Source organism: Ursus maritimus, unplaced genomic scaffold (assembly GCF_017311325.1).
Source record: "Ursus maritimus isolate PB19 unplaced genomic scaffold, ASM1731132v1 scaffold_20, whole genome shotgun sequence".
Lineage (NCBI taxonomy): Eukaryota > Metazoa > Chordata > Mammalia > Carnivora > Ursidae > Ursus > Ursus maritimus.
The window spans coordinates 12353945-12373602 of NW_024424453.1; the positions used below are offsets into that span (position 1 = coordinate 12353945).

At 35.9% G+C, this 19658-nt stretch overlaps 1 protein-coding gene and 1 long non-coding RNA gene across 21 annotated transcripts in view; one reads left to right on the top strand and one right to left on the bottom strand.

The window, feature by feature from the left end:
* Nucleotides 1–19658, bottom strand: part of MBNL1 (muscleblind like splicing regulator 1) — a 197002-nt gene that overhangs the window by 95861 nt on the left and 81483 nt on the right. For 2 of the 20 annotated variants that reach the window (XM_040636663.1, XM_040636662.1), the window contains exon 2: nt 12577–12696. The exons of 17 other annotated variants lie outside the window; for them this stretch is intronic. In XM_040636663.1, coding sequence (XP_040492597.1) covers nt 12577–12582 — 6 coding nt within the window. In that variant the 5' untranslated portion in view covers nt 12583–12696. Of the gene's footprint in view, nt 1–8990; nt 9542–12576; nt 12697–19658 lie in introns of all 20 variants that reach the window. One more of the 20 variants, XM_040636667.1, reaches the window with a different exon arrangement.
* Nucleotides 9548–19609, top strand: LOC103677707. Its single transcript, XR_572498.2, has 4 exons — nt 9548–10190; nt 10406–10469; nt 13360–13413; nt 14777–19609. It is a non-coding gene; the product is annotated as an uncharacterized LOC103677707 (long non-coding RNA).

The following is a 19658-nucleotide window of genomic DNA, read 5'->3' on the forward strand; positions in this document are numbered from 1 at the left end:
AGCGCAGTTCAAAACATTTACTGTGCACACTTTTAAAGTACTATTTTTTTTTTCAAAGCATCACACCAATTTTCCTGAAATATCTTTGAGTGGGCTATATGATTTTATTGTTCAAGATGGACTACTATGAAGTGGGAACTAAATAATTTCCTATTATTAGGATGACTAATAGATTAGTCAGAAATGATATTCGGCTTTTCTAGCTCAGTAAATGCCTCCAGGCTTTGTAGCAATAGTAAAAACTTTCTACAGGAAAGCTCAGATGAAATCAAAAGCTAGTGTTTTGATAAGCTGTTCATTCAGAAGTGCAAGTTTCCATTCGATTTCATTTCTTTTTCTACTTTTTTTTTATCTTTTCATTTCTTAATATGCCATAGATATAATGTTACATTAAGTGATTCACTTACAAAATAATAAGAAACAAGTTTCCAGTTGTTCTGCTCACTCAAGAAAGCCACTAATGTTTGCATTTTTCTTAAATATTGTTTATATGCTTTTCCAAACTATGAAACAAGACACTGTAGGTAACACAAGTCAAAAACTAGCTCTATAAATTAGTACCAAGATAAATAAATGCAACAACTAGCAATAATTACATAGTAAGCCCTGAAGAACTGTTATTCAAGTATTTTCAAATGTCTACAGTGTGTGTTTACATAAGTACTCTATTTAGCACAAGGGATACATTCCAGGGGAATGAGCCCCATGAGAGGGCATGATAGCCAGTACTTGGGCTGATGTGAGCTTCCTTCACGGTCCGCAAAGGCTCTTCATTTCTCTTCGAATTCCCACCTCAGTTTATTTCTGCAACCCCCGTTTCTGTTCCCAGGCTGTGGTAAGGTTCATTATGCTCTCCATAATGTCCCAAGACTTCCAAAAAGCCTCCATTCCATATTAATATTTAACTTGTTTCCTCAAACCTTTTCTCCAGCAGTTAAAAACCTGCCATGATAGTACCAAGCACAATGCTTTTTTTATACAGCAGACATCCAATATACTTTTGGGTGTTGCTGCTGCTGGCTGAAAGTTTAAAACTATGTAGTGTGTGGTGCTCCTTTAATAACAATTGCCATAAAATCCAAATGAAAATAGGGATGGAAAACACACTAAATTCTTTGAAACCCCTATAATTTTCTTAATCCATTTCTATTTATTTTATTTAGAATGTGATTACATGGATCAATGTTTATTTTTAGAATAGTACTAACTGCCCTTTTGCTTAGGGTTTGTGTTTTCTCATCTACTGATTCCCCAAAGCTCTATAAATGGAGGGTAATTCAACCTACAAAAACAGTATCTTATAACCTAGAAGGTTCTCATCCTACTGTAACAACTGGCTGTTACCACAGGAGAAAATGAGGAATTTCACTCAATTTCTCTCAGTTCCTTGTAATATTTTAAAATAACTATTTTTTCCTAAAAATAATAAATAAGAAGAATGTGTTACTACTAACCTTATCCATTCATTCATCCACTCACTCTTTAATTTTCACCAACACACACTCATTTATTCAATAAACACACATTGGCTTATCCAGCTGTTTGAGGAAATAATACACTTTGTTGATATAGCAAATTCTACATTCTCTAGTGTTAAAAATACATTTTCTCCTTAGGGGAAGGTGCTTGCTTTCCATACCTTTTCTTTCTTCCCATTACATGCATTTTCTCTCTTGGAAAATTCTTTGGACCAACAGAAATTGTTTCATAATTTTAGAATAAATTTTAAATATGACCTTGGCTTTTACAATTTATGGCTTATCTTGAAGGAAAAGAAGAGTCTGGACTCTCCCCCACCCCCAACACCACTATTCTTTCAAACAGATTAAAATTTACACCAGCAATTATATTATAAAAACAATATTCTACTTCCAATTTTAGTGTTCACGAGAGTGATACACAGTGTGTCATCAGTGGGCAGGATTCTGGAAAAAGGCTTACTTTTCAGAGTTTACTTTTAAACTTGGATTTACAGTGCTTTTCAGATAAATGAATTATTTCACAAACAAGATGAAGCAGAGTTTACAAAAGGTGCTGTGCCGGGCATTATCTCCATTAGATTCCATTCCATCCAGGGAGGCAAAATGACGGTATGCTTCCAAGGACATGTGATACAAAGTAACATGGTGATTAAATGCGGACCTATCCCAGGAAACTCACTAACCAAGTCAAAGTCCAGTGCTCTGTGCACAGCCTTCTTACATGACTTTTACTCTTCTTTGTCGTAAAGCTCTTGACTCCATCAAAAGTGCCACAAACATTACAAACTTTAAGTAGAAAATGACCCGATTACATAAGAATTGGTGGATTTGAGTGACAGGTAGAAAATGGCCCATTTGAAGTCTTAAACATGAAATCTAACTTTAAAATATCTTTCAAATGGAAAAGTACAACTTAAAAGTAATTAAAAGATAATAGTTACTCAATTTGAGGTCCTATTAATAAAAATAAAGTGTCAATTCAATCAGTATTTTTCAATTAATTTACTTTGAATCTGTTACTTTTCAACCCACTAAAGACATTAAAAAACAATTTCAGTTCTCCAATGCACCTAAAATCAAACTTTCCTCCAGCTGAGATGTTCTGTTTAAAGGGCTCTATTTCCACACAATCTTACTATGGTATAGTGAGGTACCCCTTTGTTATACGGGAGTTCATTAAATGTTTGTTTGCGAATATATCAACACAATGTCAAAATGAAAATTACTTAAAAGAAAGTATAAACTCAATCCCTCAATCTTGGACTCTGAAAGTACAATACAGATGACTTATTTTCTTAAAGTAATTTTAGTTAGGGTATTTGGTGTGGGGTCTAAGACAGTGTCACCACAACTATTGTGATCATTTGTACACAAGAGGTTTCCAGCTAGGAAATCAAGAATGGTGACAATGACCAAACACTGCTTTCGTTAGAGCGTTTTCCCTCTTCGTGCTGACCCTTTCATTTCCAGTGACAAAATTCTCCTCGAGGAGAGACTGAGCTGTTTTGATTTGGACCACTGGCTCTCATGTTTTTTAAAAAGGGTAAAACAACAGATTAAAACTGCTAAGAACATATCCGGGGCAAGGTTTGGAAGGAGAAAAACTGGTACTCCGTTATCTCGGTTATTTCACGTGTACGGGACTTCACAAGGAGTTTAACTTTTGCTAGTTCGTACATACTGCTTCAATAACATCTCTAACGTACTACCTAATTAAAACTCACATGACGAATGGGCGAGACAAACTAAAATCAGGCACTGGGAAATAACAGGAGAGAAAAGCCAAGCACTGCTAGGGTGTTTCCACACACAACTAGTACGCTCGACCCTCCAGAATTCAGGGGCACAACGCCATAAAAGCAAATGATTAGAAAGGATTATAGGGAGTTAATATGCAACTCCTGTTCTGGTGTGAATCTTCTATGGTAAAAGCAAAAGCCTGTGTGTGCGCCTTTCCATCTCTACACGTGTTTGTTTGTACAGAGAGAGAGCGGGAAGAGAGGGACAGCAAGAGGGAGGGGCCAAGTTTGCAGTCACACCGGAAAAGAAAAACACAGGAAGACCCCAGTCTCTACAATAGAAGGTATATATGTTAGTGGTGATTTTGCCACTTTGGACTCAATTTTTGGTTTACCTTCACATCGATGCGTATTTTGCAAAGCAAATATTTTTAAATGTGCAATGACTTAGCACGTGATTTAAGAGTTTGCTCTTGAGATACTAGGGGAAGTTCCACACTCTCTTAATATTATAGAAGCACTACTGTAACATATGGTCCTTTTCAAATTAAGGAGACACACATGTTCGCAGAAACATTTGGTGTGATTTTAACTCTCGGCTGAAGTTTTCTCAACGGCCGTCCCTCAGGAGGCCGCACGTGGTATCCTGGCCCTGACTGCAAGGAGCTCATGCGTCTGCCGTATACTGTGCCAAGTAACGGCGAGACCTGCTCGGATCACCTAAAAACACCTTTATGGCAATTTAAGTATCAACAAAAAGGGTTAGGTTTAGCACTAAGAGTAGTTAATTTTCTTTGTTCTTTTCAGTGTGTTTTAGGTTTTTAATACAGACTTTGATGGAAAGATGTTTTCATCTTATTATTTGAGGGAATACATACCAGAAGAGGAACAAAATTTGTAATTAAAAAGCCTCGACGCTTTACAAGTCATCCCCCACAAATATTCAGCTTTTAGAATTACACTCTGACTTCCCACACCATCTGCACAAGCTCTTCATTATGTCCATGTATTACAAATTACAACTTCACAATATTACATATTTAAAACCATATTTTGATGGCTTCTTTATGTAAGGTTACATGTATATCAAAGATGTCTTTACAGATACATTTTCCCTCAAGTCTCTGGCACCAAAACTGAGTTTTTAAAGCTAGAAATACGATTTTTAACTGTATGAAAAGCTAATGTAAATGCATTCCCATAGATTTTGATTCTTTAAAGTCTTTTCTTTCAAGTCTTAAGTTTTAAAAACTCGGAATACTTTATTCCTACATTCATTAATCAGGCTACACTGACAGCTTCAATTCTGCCAGATCCCTAAACCAGTCATTACAAAGACTGTGTACACTCAGCTTCCTGGTCCACCACCAGGATCTGCCTCAACCCTTCCCTCTGTCCCTGAGGGAGCCCCAGGCACCCTACACTTCCTGCACTGCAGCCCTGCTTTCCAATCCCTTTGGTGGCCACGATATCCTTAACTGAGTTCTTCTTTTACTTGTCAAGCACGCGCCAAGCACCCACTGTTTCCCAGGCCCTGTGTAAAACACTGCGAACAAGTAGAATGAATGTCTCTTGACTTTAGGAAGTCGAGAATCTAGGAAGGAAAGTCCCTGGTCTGACTAGCATTCAAGGCGAACCCTTGACACTCAACTTAGCCCAGGTTAACTCACTCTCCCCAGAACTACAGCCCCAGCTGCTGGTCTGGGTTCTGCTTCAAAAAAGAAAGAATACAAGAATGATAATCCTACCATCTGCTTAACCAGGACGATTCTCTTTATTCTGGTGACACTGATGCCAGTCCTTGACATCACCCCAGGTTGACAGAAGTTCACCTACCTTCTGGATGGTACAACCACTCCGTATTTGGGTCAGTTCTGATCTTTGATGCCTTTTTCCCCTTTCTCCTCTGGCCTGCCACTGCGGTAAAATGTCTTTGACAGGGAGAACATACAGATTCTGGGAGAATGGAAGGACATCTAATCACCCAAGATCCTATCCATATCTAACACTGCATGGGTTTCTGATTTTCACAAACCACGCATTTCATTCTGTGAACATACTTTATTTTTAAATATTTACATCTCTATCAATTATTATCGGAGGTGCTCTTTAATTTCTATCACTTACTGTCCGCAATCATGCAATACAAGAGATACTATTATTAGCTTCACATAGAAATGAAGAACTGTAAAGGGGTATGCAATTTACCTAATATCACACAGTTTGTATGTGGCAGGGCTGAAATTCCAATCCTTGGAAGCTTTACCTCTGGAGTTGTCTCTAAACCACTGAACTATTATGCTGCTTTCCCCATCAGCATACACGGCATCAAGATTTATGCCTCATAAAAGGGTATGAGTACGTATGAGAAGTAGTATCAGAGTTCAGAGGCAGCATGAGTTTTTGCTTCATGGTTCCTGCTGTTGCTGTTATGTATGGAAAACATGTATGTGTCCCTGTTTCATTTGGTTTTCAGACTTGGGTCTGAATTCTGACTCAATCACTTTCTAGTTGTGCGACCTTGGGAAAATCACATAATAATATCAACAATTTACTGGCTATTTTCTATATGCTAGCCACTGCAGTAAGTGCTTGGCATACGTTGTCTCATTAAATTAAATTAGATTAAATCTTCATAAAAACTCTGACAAGGAGATGATATTCTTCATATTTTACAGCATGTGAGACTACAAACTAGAGAGTGAAAGAGCCAGTGAGTGAACAGTATTCCAGACTGGGTTGGACGGAGGCTCAGGCAGCAGTATCTTGATGGCACTATGCCATGAAAAGGTTAGGACTGGATTTGGGAACTAGTACTCACGGCCGGGGTAACAACTAATTAGGACCTCTGCTCATTGTCCACCAGTCCAGACACTTCTCATTCTCTCCAAGAAAGGACAGGAATACACGGGAAAGAGTAAACAGTGTGAACTGAGAGGTACCAGTCTTATGAGTTGAGTGATGGCAGAAATAAATACTCAGGGATCATTATGACGGGGATTAAGAACCTTATTTTGAGAACTAGCCTAAGACTTCTAAGACTTTCAGTGAACAAGTACTTCATATTTTTTTTCTGAAATAAGTGTTATAAATTCCTATCCCAAAAGCACTCCAGCTGTTTTTCAAACTGAACTTCCTAAAAAGAGCATTCAGAGCTTACATTCTTAGTTTTTCTCTTAAGTCCATATTGGGTCCTGAGTCCATCTTGGGCATCATTCAAGGGGAGTGGATTACAATTATACCTCCCAAAAAATTCACATTAAAGGAGAGTGGGCCTGGCCCTATTAAATGATGATAGGTATCCATTCAAGTCAGGGAGAATTTGGATTTTGAAGTAATAATTCTAAGTCAGGCAACCAGAAAGCACTTAATAAATATATCAAATAATTTCACATACATATAATTATTGTAGCACCGAGAATGTGCACTCTTTCTACTTTCATGATATCATAAATAAACAGCTATCTTTAAAGATGCAAGCTGAGGGATTTTTCAACTTTGGAAACAATGGAAATCAATTGAAATTTTTTTGCTTAGAAACAGAAAATGAACTGCCTATATATACATGTAGGTGTAATCTTCTCAATTTTAAGAATTTAAATTCTCAGAAACTTGTCAAACCTACACGATCATTAACTAAAATAAATGGCATGCCAGAAGTTCAATACTCCCTTCAAAGAAAAATATTTATTGATTCTTCTGCTGTACTTTTCAAAATCCTCATATAAGGAAAGCCACTCTAAACAAGGCAGAAATAAAAGGGCAAATCTAAAGGCCTCAATCGGGCTACACTGCAGAAGTGAGCCCACGTTTATCAGCCATGATCAGACGCACTTGCAGAAAATCACTTTAATTCCTAGAATCTATTCACTGCCCTGCAGACACTGGAAAGACGGCCGTTCGAACGGACCACAACTTTCAGAAAGAGCATCACACAGAGGCAAGTGCCCCGGATTAGAATCCAGTGATTTGCATTCTGGTCTTGGCTCCGGGCTTAAAAACTGTGAATTAGCAGTCCTCTGTTTCCTTATCTGCAAAAGGGTCATTCTATTATTTACTCAATAGATTTTTCTATTCAGGTAGTGGCTGACAGCCTCATGGCACCAATATTTTATATCATGCACCTTTTCTGTACATCCTAAAAAAGAAATCACTGAAGTCTAAATATTACTGTACTGAGTCCAGCTTATGTGAAGTTACTTTGCCCCTTCAACATTAAACACAGTGGATACCACTAATTTATTGTGTTCTGTTAAGAATATTTTAAGTAACTTTACAGTTTTAAAATAATTTTGTAAATAACTACAAAAACATCAATCTATCACTCTATCTTAATATTTGATTATATTAAGTATATGATTAACATAATAATCTGTAACATAGTATAATATGATAATTATATATGTTGTTTCAATTCTTGTCCTAGAGGAATATAAGAATTCTAAATAAACAGAAAAAGGAAAAGGCACTTCATAAGCCAACCTGCGAATAATGCAAACTCCTGGCTTGAGACTGTGCCTTACATTTTCAAAAACTGTAAACTCATTATAAATGGTAAGATTTAAAACATTACAGTATTCCTTTTCTGTTTTTACATATGAAATCAATTACCCAATTTAACGCACTAGGAAGACTTCAAAACATTCCATTTACTTATATTTTTGAGGTCTAGAGGAAATAAAATTGGGATATTTTCAAGTGTAAATAAAATACTTTGTTGCACATCTTTTAGTTTTAAAAATAAGCATCTGCAATAAGCACTATCAAAGAGAAGTCTGATTCTTCATTTTCTACAGCTATTAGTAAACAGTCTTCTTTTTCATTTTTCAAACCTCAGTTACATATTTAGTTACTGAAATGAAGGAGTTTCAGTGTGACAGCTAATAGCCTGGATTCCAACTACAGGGAATCAATTAACAGATTGAGTCCATATGGAAAAGAAAACAAAGGAGAAAAAAGAAGACATGAATGGAGAGCAAGGCCACGGAAGATCTCACACTAGAAGAGCTGCCTTAACCTCCCTTCACAGATCAGTGCTTACGCACAGAGGCAGGGTAAAGAATAAAGGGTTATGAATAATGCTGAAGAGATGATTTGTGTTGTTCACTCCAAGATGCTGATGATCTCTCGCCCCCACCCCCCACACACACCCTTCATCCAGGTTATTTACACGGAGTGATTTTTTTCCCCCAAAAAATTAGGGGTGGGGAATAGTTCCCTATTAAAAAACCAAAAATAAAGCCCTAAAAGAAAAAATACTGCTACATTTAGAATGCTAAGCAGTGATTTTTGACAAAGGACAACAACGTACCTTTGCACTACCACGATCTGAGCAGCTCTTCCCATTCCTTCTGAATTAATTATGGCTTTAGAAATTTGAGATTAAAGAATTTGAGGGTATAATAATTGAATGTTTCTGGTTTTGAACATTACCAGGTAAATAAAGTACAGGCTTTTGGAAACATAAATAACTTCTATTTTATTTCTGTCTTTAACTGTTTCTATTCTTGAGATTTCTCTTACTGGATACACAAGGCAGATTGTGAAGGAGAAAAGAAGTGCTTCATAGATTCCAATCCAAAGAATGGAAAAAATATTTTTAAAAATCTATTTAATGCCAAGTTTAATATAAATAAAATAGGTTTTATTTTATTTTACTCCTAAAAGAAGTGTTTTAGTAAGTAGTTACCCAATCTAACAGTCCACATTAAATCCATGGCTATAGGTTTCTAGCTTTCAGAACAGCTTCCTGGAGAAGTCAGAGTCTTACCTTTACATATCTTCTGCAGACGTTTCTTGGTGCTCTGAAAAGTCCTGAGGTCTATGTCAAACGGCCATTCTCTTGCTCCCAGAGTCTTAGGGGCTTGGAGAAATCCCAACACCTGCTGCTACCACTGAGTGTTGAGGCTAGAAAAGCTTTAGGGTTTTGACAGCAGGATCACTGAGCCACAGCCAAAGCTTGGGAAGCCTTAACAACTGAAAGCAAGTGTAGAGGGCAACGTGGTACCCAGCACGGGCTCAATCGTAGCAGCAGGGGGAGGAATATTCCCGCCCTCACAAGGGTATAGAGGCAGCCATCAGGGAACCCAGGCTCTGTCAATGGACAGGGCAGAGGAAGTGGAGACATGACCACACAGCACGAGACCCTGGGGGAACGGAACTAGCACAGAGCTCAGGTAGCGCTTGAAAAGAATCACCCAAATTCCCCGACAGAACACAAGAAGCAATGGCAAAATGCAACGAAATACATGGAGACAGGCCATTCTAGCATCCCACGAGAGAGCCAAAAACACTGTTGAGGGGGGATATGGAGCTCTAGTTCTAGAAAGAAAAGTAAGGAAGACACATTACAGTATGCCTACTGTATTTGAGCTTAAAAATCTAACACGTGACATAAAAATGCCTAAATCCTGTCATTATCACATTCATGTTAAGATAAGGAAATTTACAAATATATAAAACCACAGGGTGCTAATCCACAAGGCAACAGAAATTAAAAGGTAAAGTTGTCCATTATTGGAGGAGAAAATGTAATAGAAGTGTTAAACTAAGCTGATTTTTAACTTGAGATATCGCGACAATTGCTTTTTAAATAAGAACAACAAATGCTTTAACAAATACATCACTTTCTATTCTGATCAGATTAGGAAGACTGAGAAATTCAATGAAATAAGAGAAAAAGAATATGAAGAAAAAGAAGCAAGTGGACAAAGAGTATTCAGAAATTAAAAAATGAAGACACAGAAGAAAAGGGAAGAAGAAAAGAGGAAGACAGGAGAATGTGACTAACGTACTAGATGTTAACGCACAGGCAGATAAACCTCTAAGACTCTTGAAACTGGACTTCGCAATACTCTGTTGTCCACAGAGCTCCTTCTAGCTTGTTAACCACTGTTCACAGCTCTTCAATGACTCACAAGCTCTCAGGAACTCATCAGGAGGAACCCACTGAATATCAAATATCCAGCAGGTACAAGAGACAGACCCAAAGGCAATTCTGCTTTAAGGAGCCAGGCAAAATTAAGTCAGAAAGGAAATATAAACTCTGACAGAACTCTAATAATTCCTAATATGTGCCGAAAGAAAAATAATCAGCTTTACTTGGGAACTATCTGTTTTGTTTTGTTTTTTTTTTTCAAGACTAGGGACAAATTAAACATGAGTGCTGTCTTATGCTTGTTTCAGAATTAAATGAGAAGAAAATCTGCTGGTTGATGGCAACTCTACGTGTGCAATTCTTGACTTCAAGGTATTTGCTTACATATGTTTTTAAATCCAAGTTACCTAAAATATTAATAATAATCTTTTACTTGGTATCAAAAAGCTGAAATTGGCTTATGTTAGGACAGGTTGATTTCCATTCCTCACCATATAGATCTAGTGATACAGACATACAGTTAATAACATGCACAATCAAAGCAGTTCCTGTTGGGCAAATTAACTTATGTCCCATGAGTCCCTAAGGGTCCACCACTTTTATAAATGAAATAACCCTTATACTACATAATAGTAAGTGCCGCCCAGGTAGCTAGTACTTTAAATTTGAGAGAACTGAGAAATGATAAGGTAAAGGGGTGATGAATCTGAATTTCCCTTTAAAAATACTTTTATTGTATAAACAATACCTAAGTTTAGATGTTGGTTTGAACTAAAACTTGATATTTTAAAACACAATCATTTCAATATGATAGGTTTGGATAAGGAAAGACTGAGTGAGCCCCTATGGTAGAAACCAAATGGAAGTGGACTTAAAAAAAATTAATAGTCTGACTTTGAATAAAATGTAAAAAAACAATTACAGTTTGTTTTTCTGACCTATGCTGTCAATCCCACTCATGAACATCAGTTTCAACAATCAAACCAACAAAAACTAAAACAAACAAAAAACTGTGGGAGAGAGTACCCAAAAAGTGAGGAAGTGTCACCAAATAGAACATAGCAGCACCTACGCATTTATAGAGCTCTTTAGAGTATATGCTGTGTCAGGATTATTTTCAGCGGAAATAGAAAAATCATCACTGGTTTTTAAAAAATATATATTCTATCACTACTGAAGTATCTTACTAAAGTAATAAGACCAGACAATCTAAATTTGTGTTTCCATGCTTGACAAATGTGCAAACAATTGTATCCCTGTACTTAGTCAGCCTGGAAACATGGCAGGTGCTCAATAACTATTCATCGGCTGAATGGTGGTACCACATGGGAAAAGGCATTCCTCAAAAAGTGCGCATGTGCGCACGCGTGTATGTGTGTACAGGGATGGGGGGGTTGTGGTCAAATACATTTCTTAAAAGTTAATTTAAATTTAATAGTTAAAAGTTAAAATTTAAAAGTTAAATTTCTTAAAAGTTCAACAGCTATCTTCCTGCTCTTTGTCAGAGCCTTTATAATGCTACTGTAAATTCCTAAACTTAATTGTCTATCTTTTTTATGCAATACCTATTAAACATAGATTCTAGGAAAATTTAGTCTACACCTTTATGGAAAACTTATTATATCTGTATCTTCCAATCTTTTAATGAAAGACACAGGTGAACTATTAATTGGCATATGTTCATGTGTGTTCTAAATTATAAGAGGGAATATATATATATATATATATATATATATGTATGTATATGTATGTATATGTATATCTTTTAAGTCATATGGGAGGCTTTGTCTAAATGGGAAAATAAAATTTTAGAGTGAGAAAAATTGAGATAGTTCATTTGAATTACTCATTTTTACTGACAGAGAAACTTGCTCAAGGAAACTATCTTGTTTTGGTACATAAATACATTAGCAATGTCAAAGACCCATCCTGTGCAACTATCTGACTAATATATCCAATATCTTACTAATTTGCTTACATAATTATCTTAAATTGAAAAGAATATTCCTGGCAAGAACTATGCATACTAAATAGTTTCTTAAGTTAAAATTTTATACTCTATTGCTGTTTAAAAAAGGAGGTGCTCATTTAGAATTGAAAGGAGGAAAAATTGCTTTCATATACTAAAAAGTCATTTTTTTTAGATCACTGTGCATCAAATGAAAAACAAGAGTAAACATTACATAGTGGAAATTACAATGGAAACTTTGTTCCATATACTGAGGTATCTAACGAACTTCAGGATTAGTACCTTCAAGCAGTAAAGCTGGGAATACATATGAACTTCATTTATGGAATATATGTAAGATCACAGATCAGGTCACAAGTGTGAAAACTACAATTCCCCTCTAAGACAACATTCTGATGTTCAGATTATCAGAGGCCATTTTCCAATGGGCGTCATGTCGGTCCTTGAGAGATCAGCCCTTCCCAAAAGATACCTTTGTGAACTGGCTCCCCATTTGCCTTATTCACTCACCAGCATCCATTAGCCAACTCCATGCTTTATCTTCAATAGAAAAGATACAGCTTCTTCTTGCCATGGTGCCATGAAAAGGTTCCAGAAGGTTCCCCTTAAACAACATTTCCTGAGTGACTGCTGCAGCACCAAGAGTAAAGGATATGCCAGGTCAGCCACTTTTCCTTCCCAGCAGTATTAGCAGCAGCAGCAGCAGCAGAAGCTGGAGCAGACCGTTTAGACCCAACTCCTTGCAGGATGCTAGCCAAAGCACTCTTGTTTACTCTACACCTAGACAGAGTTTGCCCGTATGTTTGCACCTTTCCCAGAGTGTCAAAACAGGTGTTTTCCCGTGATCATGCTTAAAATCTGCTCCCCAAACAAGGTGATAAATATACTGCTACTATGAAATTCTAAGTTTCTAATTCTATGGAAAACATGTTCTTAAAGGTTTACTTTATCATAAGGAAGGCTTGATGAATCCTTTTAAGAATTCATTTGCCCTCCTCACTCCTAATAAGAAGGAGGATTGCCCTAAAATTTCCTGTTAATGAAAAAAAGGACATTACCATATAAAATAAATGCCATCATGCAATATTGGTCACTTCTTTCCTAATGTTCTATCTGCCTTCCTGAAATAGAGTCACTTTTTGCAAACACTGTTTTCATAATCTTTACAACACTCGCAACAGATGGGGAAATATCAGGTCTTACGATTTTTATTTTACAGAAGGAACAATGACTTCTTTGCTATTATATTTTATTCCCATTTTGACGTTATTGATGAGTTGCTTTTCCTTCCAGTACTGTTCAACCTAATGAGTGGCTAGAATATGGCCGTACCACAGAGGCGGGCAGGTAATTAAAAAAGCGTTTTCTTTACTTAACTGATTTATCCAGAGCTAAAATCCTATAGATATAAACAGTATCTAGAGATTTTTAAAAATGTAAATAGCTCAACCAGGGATAAGTATAATACAGACTACTATTTTCCTAATAAGCAAATCCTATTTACTTATTAGAGAATAACCATAAAGAGTCATAAATACCAGAACACAGAAACATGGTTCCCTGAATAGCAGAGAATGCCAATTCTCATTAGCAAAACGGAAACCCTACATGCACAGAAGCTTAGTATGTAATGTTTCTTGTATATTAACAGTTTCCATGTTCCCTTCATCATCAAAGTAGTAACAGGAACAATCACTAACACTTACTGAATGCTCACCAAGTGCCAGGCACTGTTCTCAGTGCTATAAATGTGTTATCCCATTTAATCTTCACAGCAACTACAGATCAGATATTATTACTGCCTCCTTTTGCAAATGAGGATACTGAGGTTCAGTCAGGTTCCATCCCACGTTCAAAGTCACAAAGCCCGCAACTGACATGGACCCAGGTTGTCCAGTTCGGAACTGGGGCTCCTAAACATTTAGCTAAAACTGCTACATTAGTTTTGGTTTTCATTGCTTTGTGTATTGCATGTATACCTTTAACAAGACAGACATTAGAAAATGTTCACATAAAACTAAGATTTAATAATAGCTAACATGTATATGGTACATATTGTGTGCCACGAAAATTCCATAAATTCTTGACATGCATGTGTTATAAGGTTCACAACACCCCAACAGGGCAGATAAGCTATTTAGTGGGGTACATCTAGGGGGTACGTCAGAGAAATCAGAGGCATAGAGTTTCGAGGCTGTTGCCAAAGGTCATACAGCTACTAAGGAGCGAGTGTAAACTTTGGATCCAGAGAAATGCAGTTCCTGAAGTTGTGGTTTTATGCCTACACCTATCCTCCACTGCCTCTTGCAAGCTGATGGTGTGTTACACTTAAAGGAAGGGAGTAGGAAACGTCAGGTCTGGGAGAAACCCTACTGGGAAGAAGTTCTGCTATTCCTGTCTCTTTTCAAAAATTTAATGTGCATAAAGTACGTCCATTTATATGACACACAAGTCTACATCCATTTCTCTTAATGATGTTTACTAACTTAAGAAATTAAATGTTTCATGGGATTCTCAGATTTTAACAAAGTCAAGGACGATTTCAGTTTTCACATTTTTTTCAAGTATATCGTCTCTTTAGAAGCACTAACAGGGTGGTAGGTAGCATTATCAGCACAGTACTGGTCATCCTGTTTGGGGGATTACCATTGCTGGCAGCCATACTTCTATTTCATTCCCATCATTTAATTATACATTTAATTATGTACAGGACCAAGACAATAACTGTGAGATCAGAGGAACCTTTAGAAATCTGAGGATCATCCCTCGAGAGATGGGCTGAAACAACCTTGGACCAGGACACCTCTTTGAATATTCAGCAGCCGAAATGACCTTCTTTGAATTATTGCTTGAGGACACAAAGCCACCTGGGTGATCTCAGCTCAAATCAAGCACCTACGGCCGCAAATGTAAGACTGAAAAACCAATGAGGAATCCTGAAACCAACCTATCTCTTTAATTTGGCAGCAAGCCTAACTCTCTGGACTAAGTTTGGCTAGCTTCAGCTTTTTTGGCTTTAACCTAATATAAATTAGCAAAAGAAACCAGGAAAACTTCAGAGAGAAAATACAGTTATGGTGAAGGCATCTACCCTCTCCGAATTTAGCCACAAGCTGTAAGAAATGCAGCCATTTGGTGGCATTTAGCAAGAAGAAATTTAGGTGCCCATGTGGTACATCTTGGTGATGCATTCAAGCCTATTTACTCTCGATTATTTTTAAAATCAAGACTTTCCAAAGAAGGAAGATGACAATTCTTTACCCAATTTCTAGACAATTATCTTCTCTGCAGAATTCCCTGAGTGGTGGCATTATACATTGTACCCACATAAGCTTGATTCACTCTTTGGCTGACAACAAGATTTAAATTTATCTGTCTTCGATGTTAACACTAAATTAACACAAAAGTTATTCAAAAGTTCTTTAAAAAACACATTCTGACATCTTTTTGGTGAGAAAAACAAAGTAACTTCATAGGCTTTTACATAAGATAGATCCTAACAAATGATTTCCATGACCTTGGCACTACTAAGTGATACGCTAGGAACATCAGGACTCATTTATGCACTCATCTGAATATAAATATATATGTGGGTATATATATTTTTTCTGACTGTTCAAGTTATGTACTGCAGCTACAATTATTATTTCTTGCTGATGTTAATGACAGTGCAATTAAAAACATAGAAATACAAGTTTGGGTCATTTTAAGACTTTACTTTCAGAAAGATATCAAACAACAGAAGTCATATTTGTAGATGAATACATTAGCTGCTTCTTATTCATCAACTCTTTGATATATATACTCTCTTTTATTTAATTCTTTGAACTTGCCTTTATCTGGAAAGAAACATATTAATAAGCACTAACTCTAGGCTATACTTAGGTCAAAACAGGTAAGGCTGCAGTGAGCTACCCACGTTCTTTTGAAACTAAACAATGCATTATTACCAATCCTTAACTAATACCAAGTCAGTCAAGTATTAACTGGTGACCTAAAAGTGAAAAGCTCTAATTGTGCATTACAAATTCCTGAGTCATTTTGTCCTCGCAACTTTATGCTTTAAATAAACTTAAATGCTAGCTAAAGAAAATCTACAAGCAACTCAGTATGACTTAGTGTTTCCAAACCAGGAAAAGGAAGGACTTTTAGTGTTCGAGATAACGTTTGTTTTCTGTAGTCTGGAAAATAAACATTTCCTACGCAGTTAAGCAGTTAAACCCAGGGACTGTGTGTAGAGAGAGAGAGAGAGAGAGAGAGAGAGAGTGTGTGTGTGTGTGTGTGTGTGTGTGTGTAAAGTGCCTGTGTTTGTGTGGGTAAGGGTAGAGAGAAGGAAAGAGAAAAAGAGATTTTTTTTTAGTAGTACTCAGTGTTCATGTAACACCAAATTTTGTGCTGGAGTTAGAATTTATCTAAGTTATGTGCACATGAGCCATGGAAGAATAGCAATTTGTCAATAAAATCAACAGGAAATGCTTACCTGATCATATATATTGCATTTCTACTAATTCAATGATACAGAATGATATATTACATATAGTTACATAAAATAATAGAAGTCTTGGGTCTCTAAATTGGATTGATTTGTTACCTTTATTTCAAATATACATAAACCATTTTCTGCATTTAAATAATATTAGCTCTTTCTCCTCATAGAGGAAAAAGCAGATTTTGTCCTGATACCACGCTTATGTAACACTAAAGATATCTACTTTATTTTAATACATTTTATGTAATTTATTGTTTACTGGAGTTACTAAGCAATGGCCAAGAGAAGTAATCCTTTTGTATTTGTCAAGTATGGATACATATGTAACCTATCAAATAACAGTTTAAGTTGTCAAGGCATGAGTAAGAGCTTCTACTGCAACCATCCGTCTTCCCATGTGTTAGCTGGAAATGTATCATACAAGCCTCTGTTCCAAGTCTGGGCACAAGATTATAAATTAAAAGGACAAATACCACCTCCACGTCAGGCATACGGCTATGTCTACTAGTTCAGTTAATCCTCACTGCACGACTTTGAGGCAGGTATATCACTGTTCCCATTTGACAGATGAGAACATTCAGAGAGGTTGGAAAATCTGTCCAGCAAAATCAGAATGCCCCTAATACCTTGGGCAGAAACTAGGAACTAGTGGAATTACACATATACACACATACACACACACACACCCCCCCACACACACACACTTGTGACATTTACTTTCCTGTTTTCTGTTATAGGGATTGTTATACATATTTTTTAAGATACACAGAGAGTTACAATTTATATTTTTGAGGATTTATAGAAATAATTCTTAAACTATTTGGAGACTGCTACTCCTTCAGTTGTCAGGTAAGAAAATAAAAGGGAAAATTATTTTGAACCAAATAGCATACATATTTTAAAATGTCCAGAAGGCTTTTATTTTATCCAGCACCTGAAAATAGTGGAACACTAGTTTGTTTTAAAAGAAATACATTTTCTTTATGCACGTTTGACACTGCTGGCTGACCTAAGCCAAAACAACTCGGCTAAGGAGTAAATATCATTCTTTTATTTTTACAGGGTTCTCTTAATGCCAAATAGAATATCCCGTTTTTATTTTTGTTTCTTGTTAATAGAAACTTTATATTGTATAATTAAATGCGACCAGTATTATTCCTTTTTTAGGCCCAGTTTCACTCCTAAATTAGCTCGTATCTGTCTCTCAGCACAAGCACTTCCAGTTCTACATCCCTGTTTAAAATATTTCTTCCCCCTCTCTCCACCTTTTTTTTTTTCCCCTTCCAGAAATGACTAATCTTCCTGTTATTCTACTCTGTCAGTTTTTCCCCTGGTATTCTTTTCACGTTGCATAACATTTACTTTTCAACAACTCCTTTTAGAATTTTACTACTGTATCCTTGATGCTAGCCTTCCGTTTTCAACAGATTAAAACAGTCAATATTTGTATATTAGCAAACTTTTTGTCAACTTCTGTGCTATTCAGATTAAGCTATCTCCTCAAGACAAAAATGCAACTATTCTTTCAACTGACATAATATAAATGTCCATTTGTTGCTCTTCAAAGTTAAATTCAGTCTAATCCTTCATTACCAGATACCACAATTAAAGGGCTTAGTTTTTTATCTCCTTTCAAATTTCCTGATAAGTGTTAGCAAAGCAACATAATGCCAATTCTTTTAAAATTCTCTTTAAAAAAATAAAATAAAATAAAATTCTCTTGCTTTCCAGCATTTCTCCATAACATCATAAAACATGTTAACAGACTTACAAGCAGAATGTAAAGTTTGTCATCCTTCTGATTTTCAACTGCAAAAAATTATTTTAATTATATGCCAAGAATCTGACTTCTACACTAATTTTAAATAATCATAACAGCTATATAGCTACATACTATCAGAACATGAGTAGAGTTTCTATCCTAGAGAAAAGATCTGAGTTTTAGAATTATAATGACTATTTAAATATATCTAAACTTTACAACATAATCGTAATCTCAGACTTACACAGTCCATTCCTTTGGCAAATTCAATATTATGTTTATTATCTCATAGTCATAGAATCCCACAGAAAAAGCAGTATCTTACTAGTCCTATTTACACTGGCTATTCATACAGGAAGATGCTCACAAAGCCTTAGAAATTGTACACTTTCTAAAATCCAAAAACACCTTTAAAAATCCTGACAAAACTCTTTAATTACAGGAGATAAAGAGATCCCTAAACTGTCGCCCTCACTTTCTGAAATAGAAGTAAAATAAAGTTCAAATATTTGCTTAAGTTAAAATAGCATAAGATCTTCCTATTTGCTTGGGGGGAATCCCCATTATTTCCTCTTCTCACTTTTTCAAATAACAAAAATTCAAACAAAAAACTTCCTTGTTTGTCACATATAATGTCCTGTACAGAGACATCTCATTTTTCTTTGGGTCAGCATAAATAACTTTCAAGCCTCTTTATTGTCCCTATTTCAGACTCTATGGCCAGGGACTCTAAAGTCAGCTAAAACATCCTTGGTTAATATTTATAATATAGGACATCAAATGTTATAGTGACCAATACCAGATTTATATACATGTCTTTTTAATTACATTATAGGTAGAAAACAAATCCAAACTATATATTCTATGAAAAAGGCAAGGCTCATGTCCACGTCCCCAGGGACTAGCACTGTGCTTATCTCTCCCCACTCCCCCAAAAAAGATGTTCAATAAATATCTTCTAAGTGGATAAATTCAATCATATAGGGGTATATTATGGTAAATAAAAAAGGAAGGGCAAGATATTTCCTGGCACCAATGGAAGTAATATTCTCAAAATCTATTAATCCAAAAAAAAAAAAAAAAAGAAAAGAAGAGGATTAGGAGAAATAATTCAAAGGATATCCCCAAGGGAAATCTTATCAAAATTTGTTAGAAGACTTTGAATGTAGCTACAAATATATTCAGATCTTATATTAAGAAAAAAGTTACTGTCTGATTCTGAAATTGATAAATAAAATAGAACTCATGCATTTTCCTCCACTTTCTAATATAAACCATATTGTGAAAGTGCCAATTAATTACTAGGAAAAAGTTTTTTATAGAAAAATTACAGGTAATGTA